The sequence below is a fragment of the Otolemur garnettii genome, unplaced genomic scaffold, assembly GCF_000181295.1.
Source record: "Otolemur garnettii isolate 467f Iridium unplaced genomic scaffold, OtoGar3 scaffold00056, whole genome shotgun sequence".
Lineage (NCBI taxonomy): Eukaryota > Metazoa > Chordata > Mammalia > Primates > Galagidae > Otolemur > Otolemur garnettii.
In genome coordinates this window covers 2,662,975-2,684,475 of record NW_003852451.1, presented here as the reverse complement: position 1 = coordinate 2,684,475, position 21,501 = coordinate 2,662,975, and the positions used below count along the sequence as shown (strand labels likewise).

General features: G+C 40.6%; 1 protein-coding gene across 1 annotated transcript in view; it reads right to left on the bottom strand.

Moving 5' to 3' along the window:
- The window catches only part of MPC1 (mitochondrial pyruvate carrier 1), a 20,138-nt gene extending 6,169 nt beyond the window's left edge, over window positions 1–13,969 (bottom strand). The window contains exon 1 of the mRNA XM_023514638.1: window positions 13,813–13,969. Within this exon, the coding sequence (XP_023370406.1) occupies window positions 13,813–13,883 (71 nt within the window). The 5' untranslated portion in view covers window positions 13,884–13,969. The remainder of the gene's footprint in view (window positions 1–13,812) is intronic.
- Between the last annotated feature and the right edge of the window lie 7,532 nt (window positions 13,970–21,501).

The following is a 21,501-nucleotide window of genomic DNA, read 5'->3' as shown; positions in this document are numbered from 1 at the left end:
GTGAGCTCAGGCAATCCACCTGCCTTGGCCTCCCAAGTGCTGGGATTACAGGCATGAGCCACTGTGCCCGGCAAGATCAAGTAATATTTCTAATTACAATTTGATCTAATGGAATTAAATCTTAATTTTATGTAAAATAAGCTAATCTTTAGGGCGGAGCTATCCAATCAAAATATAATGCAAACTAAAAATACAAACCATAAATTTCTAAAAGGTACAATTAGTAAAAAGAAATCATAGACATTAGTTGTATTAATAGTTTATTCCAATATATCAAAAATGTTTTAATTTGAACATTAATCAGTAAAAATTATTAATTAGGTATGTTACATGCTTTTGGTACGAATTCCTTGAAATCCAGGGTGTATTTCATATTTACAGCACATGTCAGTTTGAATAAGCCACATTTCAAGTGTTCAGTAGCCACTGGTGGCTACTGGCTCTCAAACTGGACAGGACAGCTTGAATGGAACTATTTCTTTGAAAATAGCAAGATGCAGAGGAGTACACTAGTATAGAATTCTAACAGTAAATTTTCCATTTCTACTCTCTAGTACACAATAGCCAGAATAAAAGCCCCCAGGAAGCAGGTGTTTTGTTACTGCTGAACTGCTGAAAGTGGGGGGCCTGCATCTAGAAAGCACTGAAAAAATATTTGTTCAATGAATGAGGAGTAAGCACTGTGAGGTCTGTTTTCCTGAATGCTAAACTTGATACCATTTAAAAAATACATCAAAATTGCATAGTAAGTTACTTTTCTTTATGAAATAGCAATTACTTTTGCCAGGTTATAGCTTAACTCTTCCTTTATGGGAAAATATCAAAATTAGAGATACTGAGTTACTAAAATAAAATATTGAAATCCTTTATAAACACATTCAAGTCCAAACAACTCTCCTGGTTGTTTTTGGTTAGATGTCACAGAGATTCTAATTTATAATAATCAATGATGATGCCAATAATACGGCAGTCCCTCCTTACTCCCAAGACCCCCAGGTGATGCCTGAAGCTGCAGATAGTACTGAACCATATATATCTGTATATATATACACATACTATGATTTTTTAAAAGATACATAGCTGTAATGGTCAATCTATAAATTAGGCACAGTAAGAAATTAACAATAGCTAATAATAAAAGAACAATTATAGCCACATACTAGATAAAAGTTATGTGAATGTGGTCTGTCTCTCAAAATACTGTAATATTTTCAGAACACAGTTCATTTAAGGAAACTATCACTGTGGAAAGCAAAACCAACCATGCAGGGGTACTATTATATTCTTAAAATATGTTCTGTTATGAAATATCTAAAGCCACAGAAAGAGCCTGTCGCATAAATTATATCACCAAAATTATATCTCACAGCAAGTACAGCCTGAGCACAGTGCTTTATAGCAGAGGATAGGCAACATGATAGGATCAGAAAATACAGTCGGGCCACAAAAGTCACCTATAGCATTACTTTCCTTAAAATACCTTTGTTCAGAATCTGAACACAGGCCATTTATATAACCATAAATTACAAGGGCACATTTTTTACCTTTTTAAAAAATATATTTTAAAAGACAGTACTTCAAATGTAAGGTTTCAACTCAGATATAATGTAGTTTTCAATGTAAGACTTAAATCACATTATATAATAGTTCTACTTTAAAACAGCTGATCTTAAGATAGATTATGCAAACAGAAGAACAAGGAAAATTAATTTCTTTCTTTTTTTTTTTTTTGAGACAGAGTCTCACTATGTCACCATTGGTGGAGTGCCGTGGCATCAGAGCTCACAGCAACCTCAAGCTCCTGGGCCCAAGCAATTCTGCCTCATCCTCCCAAGTAGCTGGGACTACAAGTGCCCACCACAACACTCACTATTTTTGTTGTTGTTGTTGTTGTCATCCTTGTTCAGCAGGCCCGGGCCAGGTTGGAACCCACCAGCCCCGGCGTATGTGGCTGGCACCCTAACCACTGAGCTCTGGGTGCTGAGCTGAGAATTAATTTCTGCCTTCATGTCCTGTATAAGCCAGTGTGGCATGAATCTGAGCACATGGATGACTTCACTTTAATAGCAGCTGAATGACTGTAAAGCCATCCGAGAATAAAGTCATTCTAAGTATCTCTGTTAAATACAAAACTGCACAATCCATATCCTCCAATTCTATGTCGGGTTTATTTTTATTTATTTTTTTTTTTTAGAGACAGAGTCTTACTTTGTTGCCCTTGGTAGAGTGCTGTGGCATCAAAGCTCAGGCTCAGCAACCTCCAGCTCTTGGGCTTAGGCGATTCTCTTGCCTCCCTGGTAGCTGGGACTACAGGCACCCACCACAACGCCTGGCCATTTTTTGTTGCAGTTTGGCCAGGGTTGGGTTTGAACCTGCCACCCTCCATATATGGGGCCCGCGCCCTACCCACTGAGCCAGAGGCGCTGCCTGTATCAGGGTTTTCTAAAATACATGAATCAACCACTCAGTCAAAAATCTGAAAAGTACGTTTGTGCAGAGGCAAAGTAGAAAAGAAAATGCCTAATTGTATATTATATATAACATATATATATATATTAGTACCTGCTCCAAAGAAAGATAAATTTATAAGCCACATACAGACTGAAGTTTGAGGACAATAATGTAGAACTGTGTAGAAAAAATCCTTCATTTGCTCTTTATTTAGTATGCTGCCTTTATTCTAAGCAAAAGAAACAAACAAAAACCCATATAGGCTTTCTTGGGTTCACTTATGACCATGAATTCTCATGGAAGTAAAACTATATTCCAGTTAAAAACAAACTATTCTGATTTTTTAAAAATAAACTTTATTTTTTAGAGTAATTGTAGGCCCACAGCAAAACTAAGCATTAGTAACAGAAATTTTCTATATCCCCTCACCCCAGACATGCATAGATCCCCCTTACTGACATGGCTCACCACAGTGGTCCATTTGTTAACAGTCAGTGAACCTACGTCAACACATCATCCCCCAAATCCATAGTCCACGTTGGGGTTCACTCTCGGGTCACACATTCTGTGGGCTGGACAAACACACAGTGGCACACATCCATCATTACAGTGCCTGTTAGTAGTTTCACGGCTCTAAAAACCCTGTGCTTCGCCTGCTCACCTCTCCTCTCCTAGCCTCTGACAACCACCGATCTTTTCAGTCTCCATAATTTTGCCTTTTCCAGAATGTCGCATAGTTGGGATCTTGCAATATGCAACCTTTTCAGATCGGCTTTTTAGTTAGTAATGTGCATTTAAGTTTCCTCCATGTCTTTTTTCATGGCTCATTTCATTTTAGTGCTGAATAATATTCCATTATCTGGATGTACCACTGTTAATTGTTCCATTCACCTACTGAAGCACATCTTGTTTGCATCCAAATTTTGGCAATTATAAATAAAGCCTTTATAGACATCAATGTGCAGGGATTTCTGTGGACCTAAGTTTTCAGCTCCTTTGGGTAGATACCACAGAGTGTGATTGCTAGATTATATGGTAAGAGTGTATTTATTATTGTAAGAAAACATCAAACTGTTTTCCAAAGTGGCTGTACCATTGTGCATTCCCACCAGCAATGAATGATTGTTCCTGTTCATGCACATCCTAACCAGCTTCTGATATTATCAGCATTCTTCATTTTGGCCATTCTAAGAGATATTTAACGTATCTTGTTGTTTCATCACTTCCCTAATGACACGTGATGTGGAGCATCTTCTCTTATGACTACTTGCCATCTGTGTGCCTGCCTCAGGGCCTTTGGCCTACTTTGTAATTGAGTTGGCTCCTTACTGTTGAGTTTTCAGAGTTCTTTGTATTTTTCAGATAGCAGTCCTTTATCACTGCAGGCTCCAACCCCTAGGCTGTGCACTGATACTAGTCTGTAGCCTGTTAGGAGCTGGGCTGCACAGCAAGACACATGTGGCAGGCCAGCAAGCCAGCAGAGCTTCATCTGTATCGACAGCTGCTTCCCGTCATCGCCTGCATCACTGCCAGAGCTCCGCCTCCTGTCACGTCAGCAGTGGTATTAGATTTTCATAGGAGGGCAAACCTGAGAGATCTAGGTGGCCCGTTCCTTATGCCCCTGTCCCCAATCCATGAAAAAGTTGTCTTCCATGTAACTGATCCCTGGTGCCAAAAAGGTTGAGAAACACTGCTTTATCAATTATGTCTTTCGAAAATACTTTCTCCCAGTCTTGTCTCTTCATTCTCTTAACAGTGTCTTTCAGAGTAAAGATTTTTAATTTTAGTGAAGTCAAGCTTATCGATTCTTTCTTTCATGGATCACACTTTTGGTGTTATATTTGGCCAGGGTTGGGTTTGAACCTGCCACCCTCCATATATGGGGCCCGCGCCCTACCCACTGAGCCAGAGGCACTGCCTGTATCAGGGTTTTCTAAAATACATGAATCAACCACTTAGTCAAAAATCTGAAAAGTACATTTGTGCAGAGGCAAACTAGAAAAAAATGCCTACTTGTATATAATATATAACATATATATATTAGTACCTGCTCCAAAGAAAGATAAATTTATAAGCCACATACAGACTGAAGTTTGAGGACAATAATGTAGAACTGTGTAGAAAAAAGGTGTAGTAAAAGGTCATCACCAAACCCAGGGTAATTTAGGTTTTCTCTTATATTATCTTCTAGAAGTCTTATAGTTTTGTGTTTTACATTTAGGTCTGGGATCTCTTTTGAGTAAATTTTTGTAAAGAGTATAAGGTCTGTGTCTTTTCCCACCCCCCCCCCCCACCGTTGGCAAGTGGATGTCCATTGTTCCAACACTATTAAAAAGACTATCTTTGCTTCATTGTTTTGTCTTTGTTCCTTTGTCAAAATTTAGTTGACTATACTTATGTGGGTCTATTTCTGGGCTCTGCATTTTGTTCATTGATCTATTTGTCTATTCTTTTGCCAATACCACACTGTCTTGATTCTTATAGTTTTATAGTAAGTCTTCAAAATTGAGTAATGGCAGTCCTCCAACTTTGTTCTTCAACACTGTGTTGGCTATTTGGGGATCTACTGCTTCTCTATGTAAATTGCAGAATCCATTTGTTGATATCCACAGAATAACTTAGAAAGAATATGACTGGAATTGCCTTAAATTTATAGATCAAGTTAGTAAAAATGGACATCTTGACAATATTGAGTCTTCCTATCCATGAATATGGAATCTCTCTCCATTTATTTAGTTTTTGATATCTCTCATTAGACTGTTTTCCTCATAAAAATTTTGTGCATAGTTTGCTGGATTTATGTTTTAAGTATTTCATTTTGGGGGAATGTTAATCTAATTGGTATTGCATTTTTTATTTCAAATTCCCCTTGTTAATTGCCAGTATATATGAAAGCAACCGTCTTTTGTACATTAACAGTGTATCTTTAAAATTGCTTATTAGTTCCAGAAGGGATTCTGGGTTTTGGTCAATTCTTTTTTTGATTTTCTATATGGACAATCACATCCACTACGAACAAAGAGAATTTTGCTTCTTAATTCCTAATCTATTTACTTTCTTTTTTTCTGGTCTTACTGCATTAGTTAGGACTTCCAATATGATGCTGAAAAGCTGTGGTGAACTGGAATATCCTTGCTTGTTCCTGATAGTAATGGGAAAGCTTTGAGTCTCTTGCCAGTAAGGGTGATGTTAGCTGTAAGTTCCTTATATTCTTTGTCAACTTGAGAAAATTCTCCTTTATTCCTAGTTTCCTGAGTTTTTATCATGAATGCATGTTGGATTTGTCAAATGTTTTTCCTGCATTTACTGAAATGGTCATCCTGTGACTCCTTTTTTAGCTTGTTTGTGTGATAGAGTACATTCATTAATTTTCATATGTTGAACTAGCTTTGTGTACTTGGAATAAATTCCATTTGGTCATAATTCTTTTTATACATTTTATACATTGTTGGACTCAGTTTACTAGCATTTTGTGGAGGATTTCCACATCTGTGTTCATGACAGACATTTGTCTGTAATGTCCTTCTCTGAGTTTGGCATTAAGGAAGCACTGACCTCACAGACTGAATTCCCTCTGCACCTTTCTCCTGAAAGAGACTGTGGAGGCCTGGTAGAGTTTCTTCCTTTAATGTTTGGAGATTTCACCAGTGAACATGCTGGGGCTTGGTACTTTCTGTTTCAGCAGGTTATTAATTGATTCAGTTTCTTCGGTAGAAATAGGCCTAGTCTATTTCTTTTGTGTGAGTTTTAGCACATGTCTCTTTGAAGGAATTGGTCCATTGCATCTAGGTTATTGCAGAGCTGTTCATAGTATTCCTTTACTGTCCTTTTAATGGCCATAGGATCTGTAGTGATGGCCTTTTCTTTATTTCTAATATTAGTGATTCTTTTCCTCTTTTTTTTCTTAATTACTCTGGCAAGAGGCTTATGGCTTTTATTGATTTTTTTCAAAGAACTAGCTTTGGTTTTATTAATTTTTCTCTACTGATTTTCTGTTTTCAATTTTATCAATTTCTGCTCTACTTTTTATCATAATAGTCCTCCTTTATCCACAGGGGTTAGTTCTAAGACTTCAGGGGATACCTAAACCATGAAGAGTGCTGCACCTTTCTGCTGTTAGTAGGAACGTGTTTTGTCCGTATCTTCTACTGATAGATTTGTTGCTTGTTCCATCTTAAGCACTTGTCACACACTAACGCCATCACCTCACAGTCTTAGGCATAACAGTGAAAGTAATATGAAGTACTTTTTTCTTCTGAATTACGTGGATGGATTTGTTCTTACCATACATCCTAGCAACTTTAGCATACATTTTTCACTTTTTTCTTATTAAGTTGAAAGCTTTCACCTTTTCATTTAAAGGAAGCTTTATGGCTTCTCTTGGCATATCTAAACCCCACCAACATTACTCTTGTTGCACTTTGGGACATCAGTAAGTAAAATACGGATTACTTGAACACAAGTACCACAGTACTGCAACAATCTGATAACTGAATCAGCTACTATTTGGGTAGCGTCTACAGTGTGGACATGTTGGGCAAAAGGATGATTTATATCCTGAGAGAGACGAAGTCAGACAGCATAAGGTTTCATCGTGGTACAAATTAAAACTTATGATTTCTGGAATTCTTCATTTAATATTTTCAGACTGTGGGTGATCACAGGAAACCAAAATTATGGACAAGGGGAGGCTACTGTATTTCTTTTCTTCTGATTACTTTGGTTTTTATTGCTCTTTTAGTTTCCTGAGGTAGATGCTCAGACGCTTGAGTTAGATCTATAGTCTTTTCTAATTCATGTATCCAATGCTAAAAATTTTTGTTTAAATGGTGCTTTCACTGCATATTAACCATTTTAAGTTGTGTTTGCACTTTCATTTTGTTCAAAATATTTTTAAATTTCTCTTAAGGTTTCTTCTTTGACCAGTGCTATTTTGAAGTGTATCGTTTGATTTCCCAGTATTAGGAATTCTCTGGCAGTAGGAATTAAACTACTGGCTTCTAGTTTAATTCCATTGTGGTCTGAAAGCAGACATTACAGGATTTCTACTCTTTTCAGCTTGTTAAGGTGTTCCAAAATATGGCTTAACTTGGTGAATATTTCATGTGAGCTTAAAAGGAATGTGTGTTCTGCTGCTCTTGTGTGAAGTAGTCTACTGTATCCAGCTGACTGATGATGATGTTGAGTTAAATTATGTCCTTGCTGATTTTCTGCCTGCTGGATCTGTCAATTTCTGATAAATGGGTAAAATCTCCAATTCAAATTGTGGATTCATTGAATTCTCTTTGCAGTTATATTAGTTTTTGCCTCATGTAGGCAAAATTTTATTGTTAGGTACAAACACATCAAAGATTGCTATGCTATATTAGGGTTCTCCAAAAATGCACAATCAAAAATGCACTATCAGAAATCCACAGTCAAAAATGCAAGCATGTGTGTGTGCAAAAAATTTTATAAGAATTGGCTTGTGCAATTACAGAGGATAATAAATCCCCCATATGCTGGAGAACCAGTGAAACTGCTGCTGTGATTCAGTCTGAGTCTGAAGGCCTTGGGGAGCTGAATGAGGGGAGCTGGTTACACTGGGAATCCACTGGTGTAATGCCAGAATCCAAAATCCCAAGATGTCTGAGGGCAGGAGAAAATGGCTGTCCCAACCTCAGGAGAGAGAGCAAATTGGTCCTTTCTATGCCTTTCTATTCTTTGGGACTCTCAACAGTCAGGACGATGTCTGCCCACATAGTGAGGGCAGATCTTCTTTATTCAGTCTGCTGATCAAATGCACATCTCTTCCAAAACACCCTCACAGACATACCCAGAAATAATGTTTTACTTGCTATCTGGGTATCCCTTAACCCAGTTAAACTGACACCTAAAATTAACCATCACCTGTGTCTTCTTGGAGAACTGACCCCTTTATTAGAATGTAACGCCCCTTTTTATTCCTGATAACTTTCCTTGCTCTGAATCCTGCTCTGTGTAATATAGTTACTTCTACTTTTTCTTGGTTAGTGTTAGCATGGTATATCTTTCTCTATCCATTTACTTTTAATCTATATGTGTCTTTATATTTAAAGTAGGTTTCTTATAGATAGTGTATATGGGGTCTTATCTTTTGATCTACCACAACAATCTCTATATACTAATTGGTGTGTTTAGTCCACTGATATTCAAAGTGATTATTGATATAATTGTATTAATATCAACCACATGTTTGTTTTCTATTGTTTATCCTTGTTCTTTGTTCCTATTTTTGATTTCTAGATTTTCTTGCCTTTTGTGGTTTTAAATTAGCATTTTATGTGATGATTCCATTTTCTCTCTTAGCATATCAATTATACTTCTTTTTAAACATGTTTGGTGTATTCTTTAAAAACATGACACATGCTTATACAGTCGGAACCTGAGAATACAATTAATATTTCTACTTATGATGTGTACTTTAAGACTGTTTCCAGAAAGAGATTACATTAGTTAAAGACACTAAAACAAGAAATATAAAAAAAGGAAGAAGGGTTCCCAGACTGAGACATGAGAGGCGTAAATGGTATTTACTTATATTTCTTGCAGAGAGGTAAGAGCTATCCATTAGTATTCAGAGTCAGCACTGGGAAACATTAGCACTTCCACTAATCAAGAGCTTGTATTATGAATTTAATTAGAAGTCTGATGGAGCTCAGAGGTGAAGGAAGGTGACTACCATGGAATAAATTTTATCTGTTTCATCCTTAATTTGGAATAGAGATTAGTTGGCTCAGCTTTCTTCTAAGCTTATCTTTATTTTCATAATATCTGCTGGGCATTGCCAATCTTAGTCTCTTATTTTCTTAAAAATTACTGGTAGTAATGTTAGCTTTCTATGAAAGCACTGAGAGTAATTTAGGCAATTTATAACTTCCTTATATAGTACTAAAAAGGATCCAACTGACAGGCTCACATAGTCTATAACTCTGTTCAAACTAAACTGGGGATGATTTTGAGATATTCTAGATCAGACGTTCTCAAACCCCAGCCCATGGGTCGCCCGCCTAGTACATTTATCCCACCTGTTGGGTGTTTTTGCCATTGCTGTCTGTCCTGCTTAGCAGCCAACTCATCCCGGCGCCTGTAGTCTGACCCTCCAACAGTCTGAGGGACAGTGAACTGGCCCCCTGTTTAAAAAGTTTGAGGAGCCCTGTTCTAGATTGTAATTCTGTAGTTTGCAAAAAGTGCTCACTTGCATTTATTTTCAAATTTGTCTAATTTTCTAGTTCATTAAAATGTGGGAGAGTTTCAATAAAAAAAAAATGTGTGATATTCTGCTATATTTAGCTAGCCCAAACTAAACTGAATGATGGTGAAGACCTCTGTGAACTCATACAGCTATTGAGAGGTTCTTATGGCCGGTTCTGCTTCAACATTTAAAGCTTCATTAAATTTCTGAAAGTCAGTGATATGGCAGGGAAGTGCTCCGAGTCCAAGGACAGGGTGTGGAAGGCAAGTATGGCAGTAAAAAGGTGGCCATATGCAGGAAAAGGTGTCCAGAGATAATCTAAAACCTTACTTCTTTTCAAAACCAGTTCTGTGCATTATTATTTACTATTTTCCTTTAAATCCAAAACTGACATTTTTGTTTTTGGCTTCACAAGTTGGGCATCCACAGGTTCCCAAGGTTTCTGTTTGGTGTAGATATCAGTTTTCTTGTGTGGCAAGTGAAGAGTTGGAGTATCTGATTTCCATGGTCCCTTTCAGTTCTAATTATCCATAAGTTTAGGGGAGATCCCTTTTATTCTACTACACAGTCTCACCTGGGTAATAAGTAAAACTCCTTAAAGCTCCCCTGGAGACTCTAAGTTAAAATTAACTTAGAACGGAATATTTTCAATTAATTTGAGAGTACTGATTGCAAACATCCCACTAACCTTAGATTTGTAAGCATACTGAGTGATCAATTTTAAAACATATTTTAAAATATGACCTAACTTCTACTTAAAACATCCTTCCACATATATGCAAATATATGTGTGTGTATGAGTGTGTCCGTTTACCTCTCCTCTAATATACAAACTTGCAAATAAGAAGTGGAGTAAATCTCTAAAATAAATCTGCACGGCCCTTGATTAACTCACTCATTAAAATATATGTCCCATCTCAAAACTTACTTGCTCATTCTAATTTATTCTTCTTAACCAAAAATTCAGGAGGGAGAATGTGAGGAGAAGAAAAGCAAAGAAGAGCTATCTTATTTTATTCTGTCAAAAAGTATTGAGGAGATAGTTTCTTAAGAAAAAGATACTAAAACGCCAGGAACTTCCCAACTCAAGATCCTCGTGGAGGTGAGAAGAGATCTACGAGAGAAGAGACAGACGGCACCAAGGAGAGAGTGCCAGGAAACCAGGGCATTGCCTGTGTAATATTGATTACAACAAAAAACGAATGGAATAAATACATACTTTATCAGGCACTATGCTATGTCATTAAATAGCACAAAAGCTAAATAATTTGTCCTCACAGACTAGAAAGCAGCAAGGCTAGGCTTCAAAGTCACCATTCACACCCATCCCCAGGTCTAGCAATACCATCATCACAGCTAACAAAGCTGTCAATAATTACTTAATAGTATTTAATGCTGGGACCACTTAAATATGATCCCAACACTAAATGCCAATAATGCTTTTTACAGCTGTTTTTTCCACACCAGATCCAATCAAAGTCCACACACTGCCTTCAGTTCTTCAGTCTCCTGAGAGCCTGCTCTCTTAACCCCTCTCGGTGAAAACAAAATCAGCATTTAAAATAACACTTGGAAAGCCACATACTTCAATCTTATTCATAAAACATGACTGAAAGAAGTTTATAATCTCTGTGAAATACGATTGATTGGAAATTTCTGCTGAATAACTCAACTATGTTTTGTAATTAAAATCATCATAAAAATTCCAGAATAGCTTTCATTTAGAAAACCTCTGTAGCCCTTCAGTAGGCTATTAAAAGAACGCAGACCTTCAGTAGCTAGAGGACTCAAGAAGAGGAAGTACAGAACCTTGCTACTGACTGTTAGAAGAATCATCATTTATTATTTTTATGTTTTATTCTCCTTTGCTAAAGGAAAGCAGGACTGTAAGCAAGACTCTTAGAAGAACAAATAGGGAATAATTTTCTCAGATAAGTTCTAGGAAGAAAGGCTTCTTTTTCTAGGGTGTAAAAATGCCAAAATACAAAGCTTCTGGTCAGAGTTTTGATGCCTGACCTCAAGCTGGCCCTCAATCATTTTGGCAGCCCTTGTGTAAAATCCCAGGGAGATTGGGATTGCCAAGGATGGCAGGGAGAACAAGGTCAGTCTCACATCTCACATTATGTGTTTACTTCTCAAATATAATTTCAGGTCAGAATTAGTGTATGGTGAGCTTTATACCACACACTTAAGATTTTAACTTTCTCCATCGAGGTTAAATTTAAAAAAATATTTGTTTGCAAAGAGATGAGGAAATAAAAAATAATAATAATGTGTAGTGATTTGGAGTTTCCAAGTATTTTCACATCTCTTATCCAATTTATTTTTCTTACAACCCAACAAGATACGGCATTATCACTATACCTGTTTTATGGGAAACTTAAGTCCACTCGGATTGGCTTGCCTGGGATACTTGGATTTTAAGTCATCCTTCTGAATCCTAGTCTGGTACCCTACCAGGCAGCACTTTTCTGTGCACTGCAATTCTTTTCTTTTCCTTATTTAGTCAAAGTGTAATTCAATTAAAGTCATACTGGAGAAAGTAAATATAAAAACATTAAAGCTACATGAAGTTAATTTTAGAAAAAAAAATGTTAGATGATACATCAGAGTGTTCTATTGAAAAGTCCAGCTCTTGGAATCCCATCAAGTAAAAGAAAATACAAATTTAGACAAGCAGGGCTAACTCTCTTCCTTCAAAACATATTTACCAAATTATTCCTATGTAATAGAAGTGTTAGGTATATGGCTACGATGTAATGACTTTATTCTTAATTATATCATACAATGCTAGTCTTAGTTATATCTATCAGGAAGGCTCTTCATACAAATAGAAGACATTCTGAGAAAACTAAAGTAATATTCGAATTCATAAAGAGACTTAACTTCAAGGATTAAGAACATATCCTCAGATTACTGCCTGGCTTAAATTGTCCCCACAAATTATTCTGATAAACTGCTGTGCCCCACATCACTAAACATTTATAAATTAATTAATCATAGTCCTACTTAAGCACAGAAATGTAGGCAGTCAAGCTTCTATTTCCAACTTCACCATATAGTAGACAAGTACTTTTCTTACTCTACTGCTCTGTAAAATTAGAAGTAAAATGTATTTGCGGTAAAATTCAGGATTTAAAAAGTAATCCTTTCTTACTGCTAAAATCAAGTTGCTTTCATATTATACCCTTTAGATGGCTACAGTAGGAGTTATTTCTCCTCAGCTGCCATCTCTTTACTTCTTTACTACACTATTAACTATTAAAAAAAACACAGCCCCAAACGCAGAAACTAACATTATATGCCTAAATAACTTAAAATTGTTTCAGAGTTATGTCAGATATTTTGAAATAAAAGCAGGCACCTCAAGTTTAGAGATGCAAATAAAATGTGTGTTCACGTTTCTCAACGGCGAATGCCCTTTGTTTCTAACTGGAAAGCAAGATTGATGGAAAATAAAACAGTAAGAAAAAGTGTTGTGTTTGAAACACAGCATTTTACTTTGATTTGATAGAATTTCGTACATAAAAGATTCTAACTTTTATTCCTGCCCAAGCTTAGACTTAAGAGCCCCAAAATGAGAACACCAGACTTTAAGTCATTCTTCTGAATCCCAGTCTGGACTCCACGTTTTATGTCCGTTGTCACATACGCGAGCTCCGGCGCCCTAAAGTCCACCCGACGCACCCTCTCTCGGCAGCGCCTCCGCCTGGCGTTTCCCAGCCCCACACACGGGCGCTGCATCCGCACCTCCGGACGCCCACCTGCCTGCAGGTGCCCAGCGCGACCCCGACCAGCGACCCACCGAGGGGATCTGCCAGAAACCCTCCGGAAGTGACAGGGGAGATGCCCTATTGTCATCACTGCCGGGAGGGACTCCCCACCGTTACTACTGTCGCGAGCGGTGCCCACTGTCACCCCTGCCAGGAGGCAGTCCCCAATGTCATCACTGAAGAGAGGGGCGCCCACTGTCACTCGCTCTCTACGCCGTCGCCACCGGTGCTTGGTGGTCCGGGCGGGGTCTCGGTGGGGACCCTCCTGATAAGCTCACCTTCCCGCCTCTGCCCTGTCCCACCCGCTGCCCGGGGCCGTTCCGGCCTCCCGAGCACCCCTCCCAGGTCTAGAGTCCGGCTCGCCGCTCTGGTCACCTCATGAGGTAGTCCCGGAAATCCTTGCTCCGGACATAGTCTGCTGCTTTCCGCACCAGCGAGCCAGCCATGACTGTGCCGGACACCAGCTCCTCCTGCTCCCTGCCGCCGCCTCTGCTCCTCGGAGCCCAATGACAACCAGCCGACCTGGCGGCCGCTGGCAGCGCGCTGCCCTGCGGGCCCGCCTCACGACACTCGGCCACGCCTTACGGCCGCACCGCACCGCCAGCTCTCGGCCTATGAAAAGGCGCAGGACCAGAGGCGGCAGCGCAGATTGGCTGGTGTGTGCCGCACACCTCCTTCCCGCCCCTCGGCGGCGCGCGGGGGCGGGGCCTGCTGCCGTAAAATGGCCACGGGTCGGCGGGCAATGGTTGGCGGTTGCTAGGCATCTGCTGCTGCGGGCCCGCTGGAGCGTAGAGGTGACACTTCTCTGCCCCACTGTGACATGAGACAACTGTTGAGCGCCCGGCAATGTGTCTTGGGACGGTGAGGGTCTCGACAGGGGTCCCTGTGGTGGAGTTGGCTGGGTTCCCGCGGCCGCCCTCAGCGCCCGGGACTGCACCAGGGCAAGGGCACCTTGGCGGCGCCTTCGGCGCTCCTCGCGCCCACGTGGGCGGCTGCGGCCCGCGAGCTCGGCCTGGCTAGTGTTCGGGGGTACAGTTAGTACCCCAGCGGCCCCGCCCTGCCAGCGTCCCTGCTTTCCCCCGAGCACATTCCCCGGACAGATCCCACCAGCGTGGCGGGGGCTGGGGGCCGGGAACACAGGGCCGCCTTTCAAACGCGCGCGCTCGGTCCCCCTACTGTGGACTAGGAGGCAGCCACCGCCGAGACCAAAGCGCGCAAAAATAGTATGACACTTTTGTCCCAGGGAAGTGTAATTGCATACGTGTTGACATAAAGATTAAGGCCTTGCACACTTACCGGGTGTGCAAGTTGAAAGAAGGACCATTAGCATGGGACCCAGGCCCCGAGTTACAACCGCAGCACGACTTTCAGATTTTACGCCACTTAAAAGAAAACCTTTTGTTCTTCACTTTCCCAAGTTCATTCGTTTTGTTTTGTTTTTGACATAGGTAATTCCGTCATTTAAAATGTCTGTGGTGGACAGGAACTCTCCGACTTTGCTGGCCTATGTTATTGGTGGACAAATTGTATTAGCACAAAATGTATTAGCGCAAATAAGCAACAAGTCTATTTCTAGAAGTACCTTAGGATAGACAAGCAAGTTTGTAAAATTTGGTATTTACAGCATTATTTTCAATATGGAAGGATTAGAAAGCATTTACATATCCATCCATAGGGAGAGTTAGATAAATCATGGTGCATCCAATTCAATGGATTAGCAGACAGAGGTTAAGAAAGAGTAAGGCGGTTCTACAGCTATATATACTGCTGTAAAAGATCTCTAAGATTCCATTTGCAAGGAAAAATTGCAGAGAATAGTGTGTAAAGTATGCTGCTAATTTGTGTGCATAGAAAATATACAAATTTCTGTTTGCAAAAATACTGGAGAATTGTTAGCAGTAGCACCTTCTAAGGATGGCTAAGAGAATAAGGGATGGGGGAACTATTCATTGGATACCCTTTTGTTGCTTTTAAAGTTTGTACAATCAACATAGGCTATCAAATAGCGTTAAAGAAGAAAGGCCCTTAAGAATTAAAATAACAGGCCTTTGATTGAATCAGAATCATTTTCTGTTAGGTCTGTGGTCTCTATTGGTCACACCTGACTTTGATCTTCTGTGGAAGTGTGTCTCAGTACACAGTATTACGATCTCATAATAACACTAGGAAGGTTGTTCTATTCCATGGGTGCTTCCTGATGGAGTTATAGTAATAAACAAGTATAACCCGAGAAAAGGAAGGGGGTCTTGATTATTTGTAATATTGCTCATAATTACCTTTTCTTGACCACTATACGCTATTTGTACATTATTTTTCCTCATCCCAGAAGATAGGTATAGGGAAATTGAATAGTTTCTTGAATAAAAAGAAACTGCTTCTGCAAAATTGGTGGAGAAGACCTTGCATGTGAGAAGGGGCTCCTGGATCCTATAGCTGGTCAGTCTTATCTCCTAATCTTTTCCTTTTTCTCATGAGCAGTGTTTCACAACTTGAGCTGTCCAAAGAATCCTCTGCAGATTCCTAGACTCAACTCCCAAGCTTGGGAGGTCTGGAGTGGCGCCCGGAAAGCCATATGGCTACCCAAGCACTCCAGGCCTCCAATCAGTGTTCAGCATCTGGAGAAACACTACTGAGAGCGCTCATGTGCTGTCGCCACCAGTGGGCTGGTGTCAGGAGACTTTGGTTTGCACTTGGGGGCCTAAATTGGACCTTTGAGTTTTCCACCAGTTTTCTGTCCATGGAAGAGTATGAGCTAGAATATTTAAGTAGGGCTATATATTAAATAAAAAAGGAATACTTTCCTCCTAAGTAGCTAACCAGGGATTTGATGAGTTCTTTTTACTCTTAAAGTCCCACTTTCCCCACTGTTCTGTATTGCTGCAAAGAGCAGGATTTATGTTAACATGTATCTCTGTTGCTTTAAGCAGGTTATGTGGTCTAAAGCATAAGAGGACATAACAATACATAGATCCATCTACATGATTTCATACAACTTTAGAAAAACCAACCTTTCACAGTTCTTTCATATTCGGACATTGCATAGAAGATACAGATGAAAACATCACTGGCTACTTTGAATCTTAGGTTTGTGGAAGTGATTGTCAAGGCCTGGCAGTGTGCCAAAATCTCACGTGCCCATCAAAGGTCAGAACTGGCAATCATAGAATAAGCTGCACTCCTAGCTTTCCTGTTGGTCATGTCAGAAACAGGTCTTGTGCAGTTGGACTGATTTCCGGTCAGAGGTTAGAAGGTGATTTCTGGTCAAAGGTTACAAGGAAGCTGGTCTTCCCTTTCCACATACCCATTATGGGTCAGCACTGTGTAGCTTGTATATGTGTGCATTATTACAATATGTGTGTGTGTGCTTGGAGAATTGGTTGAGTCCCCTGTGAAGAGCTTTAGCATGGAGCTGCCCTTTCAGCAGACTTGTTGGGAAGAGCCACAGCCTGTCACAAAGGGAGTCTTCATCCTTTTGGAGTTCTAGAGCCTTTTTCAAAGCCAACTGCAAAACCTCAGTTTTCACCCCTGGCCCAGATATCTCTGTTCTCTGGGATGATAATCTGTATGTTATCTGAAGAGCTTTGCTTTTCTTTTAGAAAATAAGGAAAAGGGTAATCTGTTCTGTAAGTTCTATTCTGTAATCATCTCAGGGGGAAGTAGTTATCTTTGTGTTCACTGATTACAATTTTTGTCAAGAACAGAATATATGTATTACTAATTTGACTATATTTGTTACCAGACATAGAGGGTCCAGCTGCCTGTCACTGTCAGCCAATATGTAGATACAGGGATAAGTCCACCAGTCTTTATTAGCAGAAAAGTTAGTAATTCTGGAAAACAGTGAGAGTAGCTTCTCTAAGACTATTCTGTTCTTCCATTTCCAAAATCACAGTTTTATACATGAAAGTTAAAAGCAGGAACATGGCTAGACGTTGTGGCTCACGCCTGTAGTCCTAGCACTGTGGGAGGCTGAGGCAGGTAGATTGCCTGAGCTCAGAGGTTTGAGACCATCCTGAGCCAGAGTGAGACCCTGTCTCTACCAAAAAAAGCCAGGCCTTTTGGCAGGCGCCTGTAGCCCCAGCTACTTGGGAGGCAAAGGGCAAGAGAATCGCTAAAGAAAGAAAAGAAAAAAAAATTAAAAGAAAACTTCCAACTAAGATGAGTGAAAGCCAGTTGAAATTGAAAGCAAAATTCAAAACAAAACAAAACAAAAAAAGCCCAAAATCAGGAACCATGCTTACCCTTATCTTAAACAATAGTAATTAACACTTATCTTAAATAAATAACAGTAACCATCTTAATTTATGGCCCATAATAAATAATAATTGATATAACACGTGATCTACTAACATTCCAATTTGAAAGGTAATTTTTTAATTATTCTAAAACTACTTAGATATTTACCTTCAGATTAAAGTTGAACTTACAGAACAATAGGGATGACAAACATGAGGTGAAGGCTACGTAGGGTCTAAACCACAGACGGGCTGTGTCCTGTGGGCCCCCCACCCCCCGACTGACTCCATCTTATTTTCACTATATGTGCTTTTGCAATTTCTCTTGGAACAATTTTCATGTCACTAAAGACATTTGCAGTCATATGCACTTCCTGCATGGTTGTGGATTTTTTTCACAGCATTTTTATAATGGTTCATTTAATTTAAATCCACTCATTTTCTCCTAGTAGAGTTCTGTGGTGTCATAGCTTACAGCAACCTCAAACTCCTAAGCTCAAGCCATCCTCTTGCCTCAGCCTCCCAAGGAGCTGGGACTACAGGTGTCCCCCACAGCGCCTGGCTATTTTTTAGGTATGCAGTCTCGTTCTTGTTGAGGCCAGTCTTGAACTCCTAAGCTGAACCAGTGGTCTCGCCTTGGTCTTCCAGAGTGCTAGGATTACAGGCATGAGCCACTACACCCGGCCTTTTCTCCCGGTTCAATCTGCAGTACTTGTGTTAGCTTCTCCCATGGGCCCACACCCTTTCGATCACACCTCACACGGAGAATTAGCCTTAAGCACAGCACTCCCAGGCTTCTCCTTGATCCTACAGTTCCCGTCACATGATAGAAGAAAAGCTTCCCTTTGTAATAAACTGACTGTATTTTCTCATCTAATCATCAAGATAGGAAAAAAATGAAAAAAAGCAGAGCAGTCCTAAATATGAGCTGGAACACTTAATGCCCCAGATCAGTAACCGTGCTGCCTGCATTTCAGACTTCATTTGGAAATGCACTTAGAATGGTCCTTTTGTCTGTCTTGCAGGACTGTGAAGGTGCCAGTTTCCCAGGGAGTATTCAGTGTGCAGTAAAGGTGATCACAGTGTAAAGAGGATTGTTTCGTCCTGTTGCCCACTTTTCTTTCAGCCCAACACCTGCCTCTGTCAGCCCTCAGGTATGTAGGTACACATTAACTCAATTGGTTTAGTGACTTACAGAACCTATTGAAGTAAATGAATAAGCTAAGAGACTCCAGAGTTCAACAAGAACCTGTGACACCTAAATTCAAAACCAATCCGAGTGGATATTTCAGCCAAGTCAGCTCTTCCTGTCCTTGAAATTAATGCATGACGCTGCCCATAGGGCTTGGTGAGTCCTGGGAGAGGAGCAGTTCCCCTTTCTTGCTTTCCATTGTCCTGGAGTTTAGTTCGCACATTGTGGGTGGAGAAGTCAGAAAGAATTGGCCTCACAGGCAAGGAGTCTTCACTGCCCAGTAACTCAGTAACTTGCTGGCAAATAAATAGTAAAGGGAGAAAGAGAGCGGAAGCATGACTTCTGCAATCACTATTGCAGTGATTCTGGCAACAGTCACCAATAGACGGCTAACAACACCGTCTGATGAAGGGCGAGAGGGAACTGGACAGTCCCAGGGTGCCGAACTTCCACCCAGCAGGTCACCTGCTGCTGGTCACAGGGGAAAGTGATTAACACACTTGGACTCCTGGCCAATTCGGAGTCCCTAGGGTTTTGGCAGAAGGGTGGGGGATTGGGGAGGTGGTGAGAGGTTAGTTTTGGTTAAATGTATTTAGGAACCTTATTGGAATCAGGTAATTAATTAATTAAGTTCTTGTAAAAATTTTTACCAAGCTTATGTGAATTGTGATACCACAAGAGAAACTCACCCCATGTGGCATTTCCCAAACTTCCTTGATTGTGGAGCCCATTTGGAAAAGAGTATCTGTATCTGTGAGACTAAGGATCCAGGGTTCTGGTGGCTGAGCCAGGGGTGCTGTGGGAAGGGCTCAGACCCACAGCTACTCCTTCTTAGCTGCCTGCATTTCACAAATAACTAAAACTCCTTACCCTCAAGTTTTGTAATCTATAAAATTAAAGCAGTAAATATCACATCATATAAGTTGTTAAGTTTGTATGAGAATTAAAAGGAATAATAAACCATAAAAAGTCTGATTCTGCCAACATGTACTTATGGATGTTAATTTATGGCAGCTTGAATGTACGTTCCCACCAGCTACCCTCTTTCACTACCAAGCAGACAGCTCTCTGTGTGTGTGTGTGTGTGTGTGTGTGTGTGTGTCTGTGTGTGTGTGTGTTTAATCAGGGAGAGATTATAAATGTCCCTCTGTGTAATCCTCAAAGCATTCTTTCTCCTCTTGGAGAGTGAAGGGCTGAGAGATGCCACTACCGGTTTCTGACCCCAGGGACAGTCAGGATAGTCACAGGCCATCTCCAGGTCCTGCTGTCTACTTCTCTGTACAATCCTTTGGTTATGTGTCTGTGGTGAAAACTGGATCTGGGGAAAACTATATCAAGAGAAACCAAATGTTGAATCCACTGATGAATAGATAAATATTCAATATCTATATAATGGAATATTTTTTAGCAATCTACAAAAAAGTATGACTACATGCATCAACATGGGAGAATCTGAAGACACTGTGCTGAGTGACAGGAGCCAGACACTAAGGACAATGTATTATGTGCTCTACGGGCACGAAATGCCCAGGGTGGGCAGCTTCACCGAGACAAGAGACAGGAGACAGACTGGTGGCTGCAGGGGCAGAGACGCCTGTCAGGGAAGCAGGGAGTGGCCACCGGCTGCACCCACTTTCCTTTCAGGCTGATGAAGGCTTTTGTGAGGGCTGCATAACTTTGTGAATATGCTTAAATCATATCCCAATAAAGTTATTTAAGAAAACTTAACAGCAAAAAAAAAAAAAAAAAATTTAAAGAGCTATGGCCCCTTACGTGTGTGAACTATATCAGACAGCCCTCATGATGAAGCCAAGCTCTCATTTCAGAATAATTCCAGCTAACATGAAAATAATAGAACGAAAATGCCAATTTGCAGTCCCTGAGTGAAGTGATTGATTCAGGCAAGAATCAAAGGATGCCGAAAGCATTTAGTAAATGGTTAATGGGACCTGGGCAGGCACAGGGCAACGGAGTCTAACCCACGGGTTAGTTCCTGATCCTAAAGGGAAAAGTGGAAACTCCCAAGGAGGGATGTGGTGAACACATTTAGCATCATTTCAGGAAGGAGGTGGACTTGGGGTGCCCCCACACCCCCAGTCCAGTTAAACCTTTCACTCTGTCCTCCAGTTTACAGGAATAAAAGGGAAATTAGAGATATTAGTTAAGCACACTATGAGAAAATCATCACACATACAGAGTAGGTGGGACACTTGACAGGACAACCAAGCTATCTCCACAGTCACTGGGAGGAGGAGCAGAGGACTCAGTGCTGTCGGTAGGGGGGAGAGATGCCAGACCCTCTGTAACCAAATGTACTAACAAGAGAAAAGCCTGACAAGGAAACGTAATCAGGTCTCACTGATCAGGACCTTACAGAAACGCAGACCCAAGACCCGGGAACAATGGTATTTTTATGCTTACCTATGACGGAGAGTAGACACCCATAGGAGTGTGATGGACAGCAGGGTGGCAGTGACAGACTGGGTAGGGGACTCAGCCAGGCCTGTCTGTCCAGATTCTTCTTGGCTTCTCTGCCTGGTGTATCTTCTGTCCTTGGCGGGGGGTGGGGGGGGGGTGTGCGGGGCATGGGCTAGGAGCCTGGTAGAATGAGGGTCTTCCAGGGAGACTGAAGCAGGG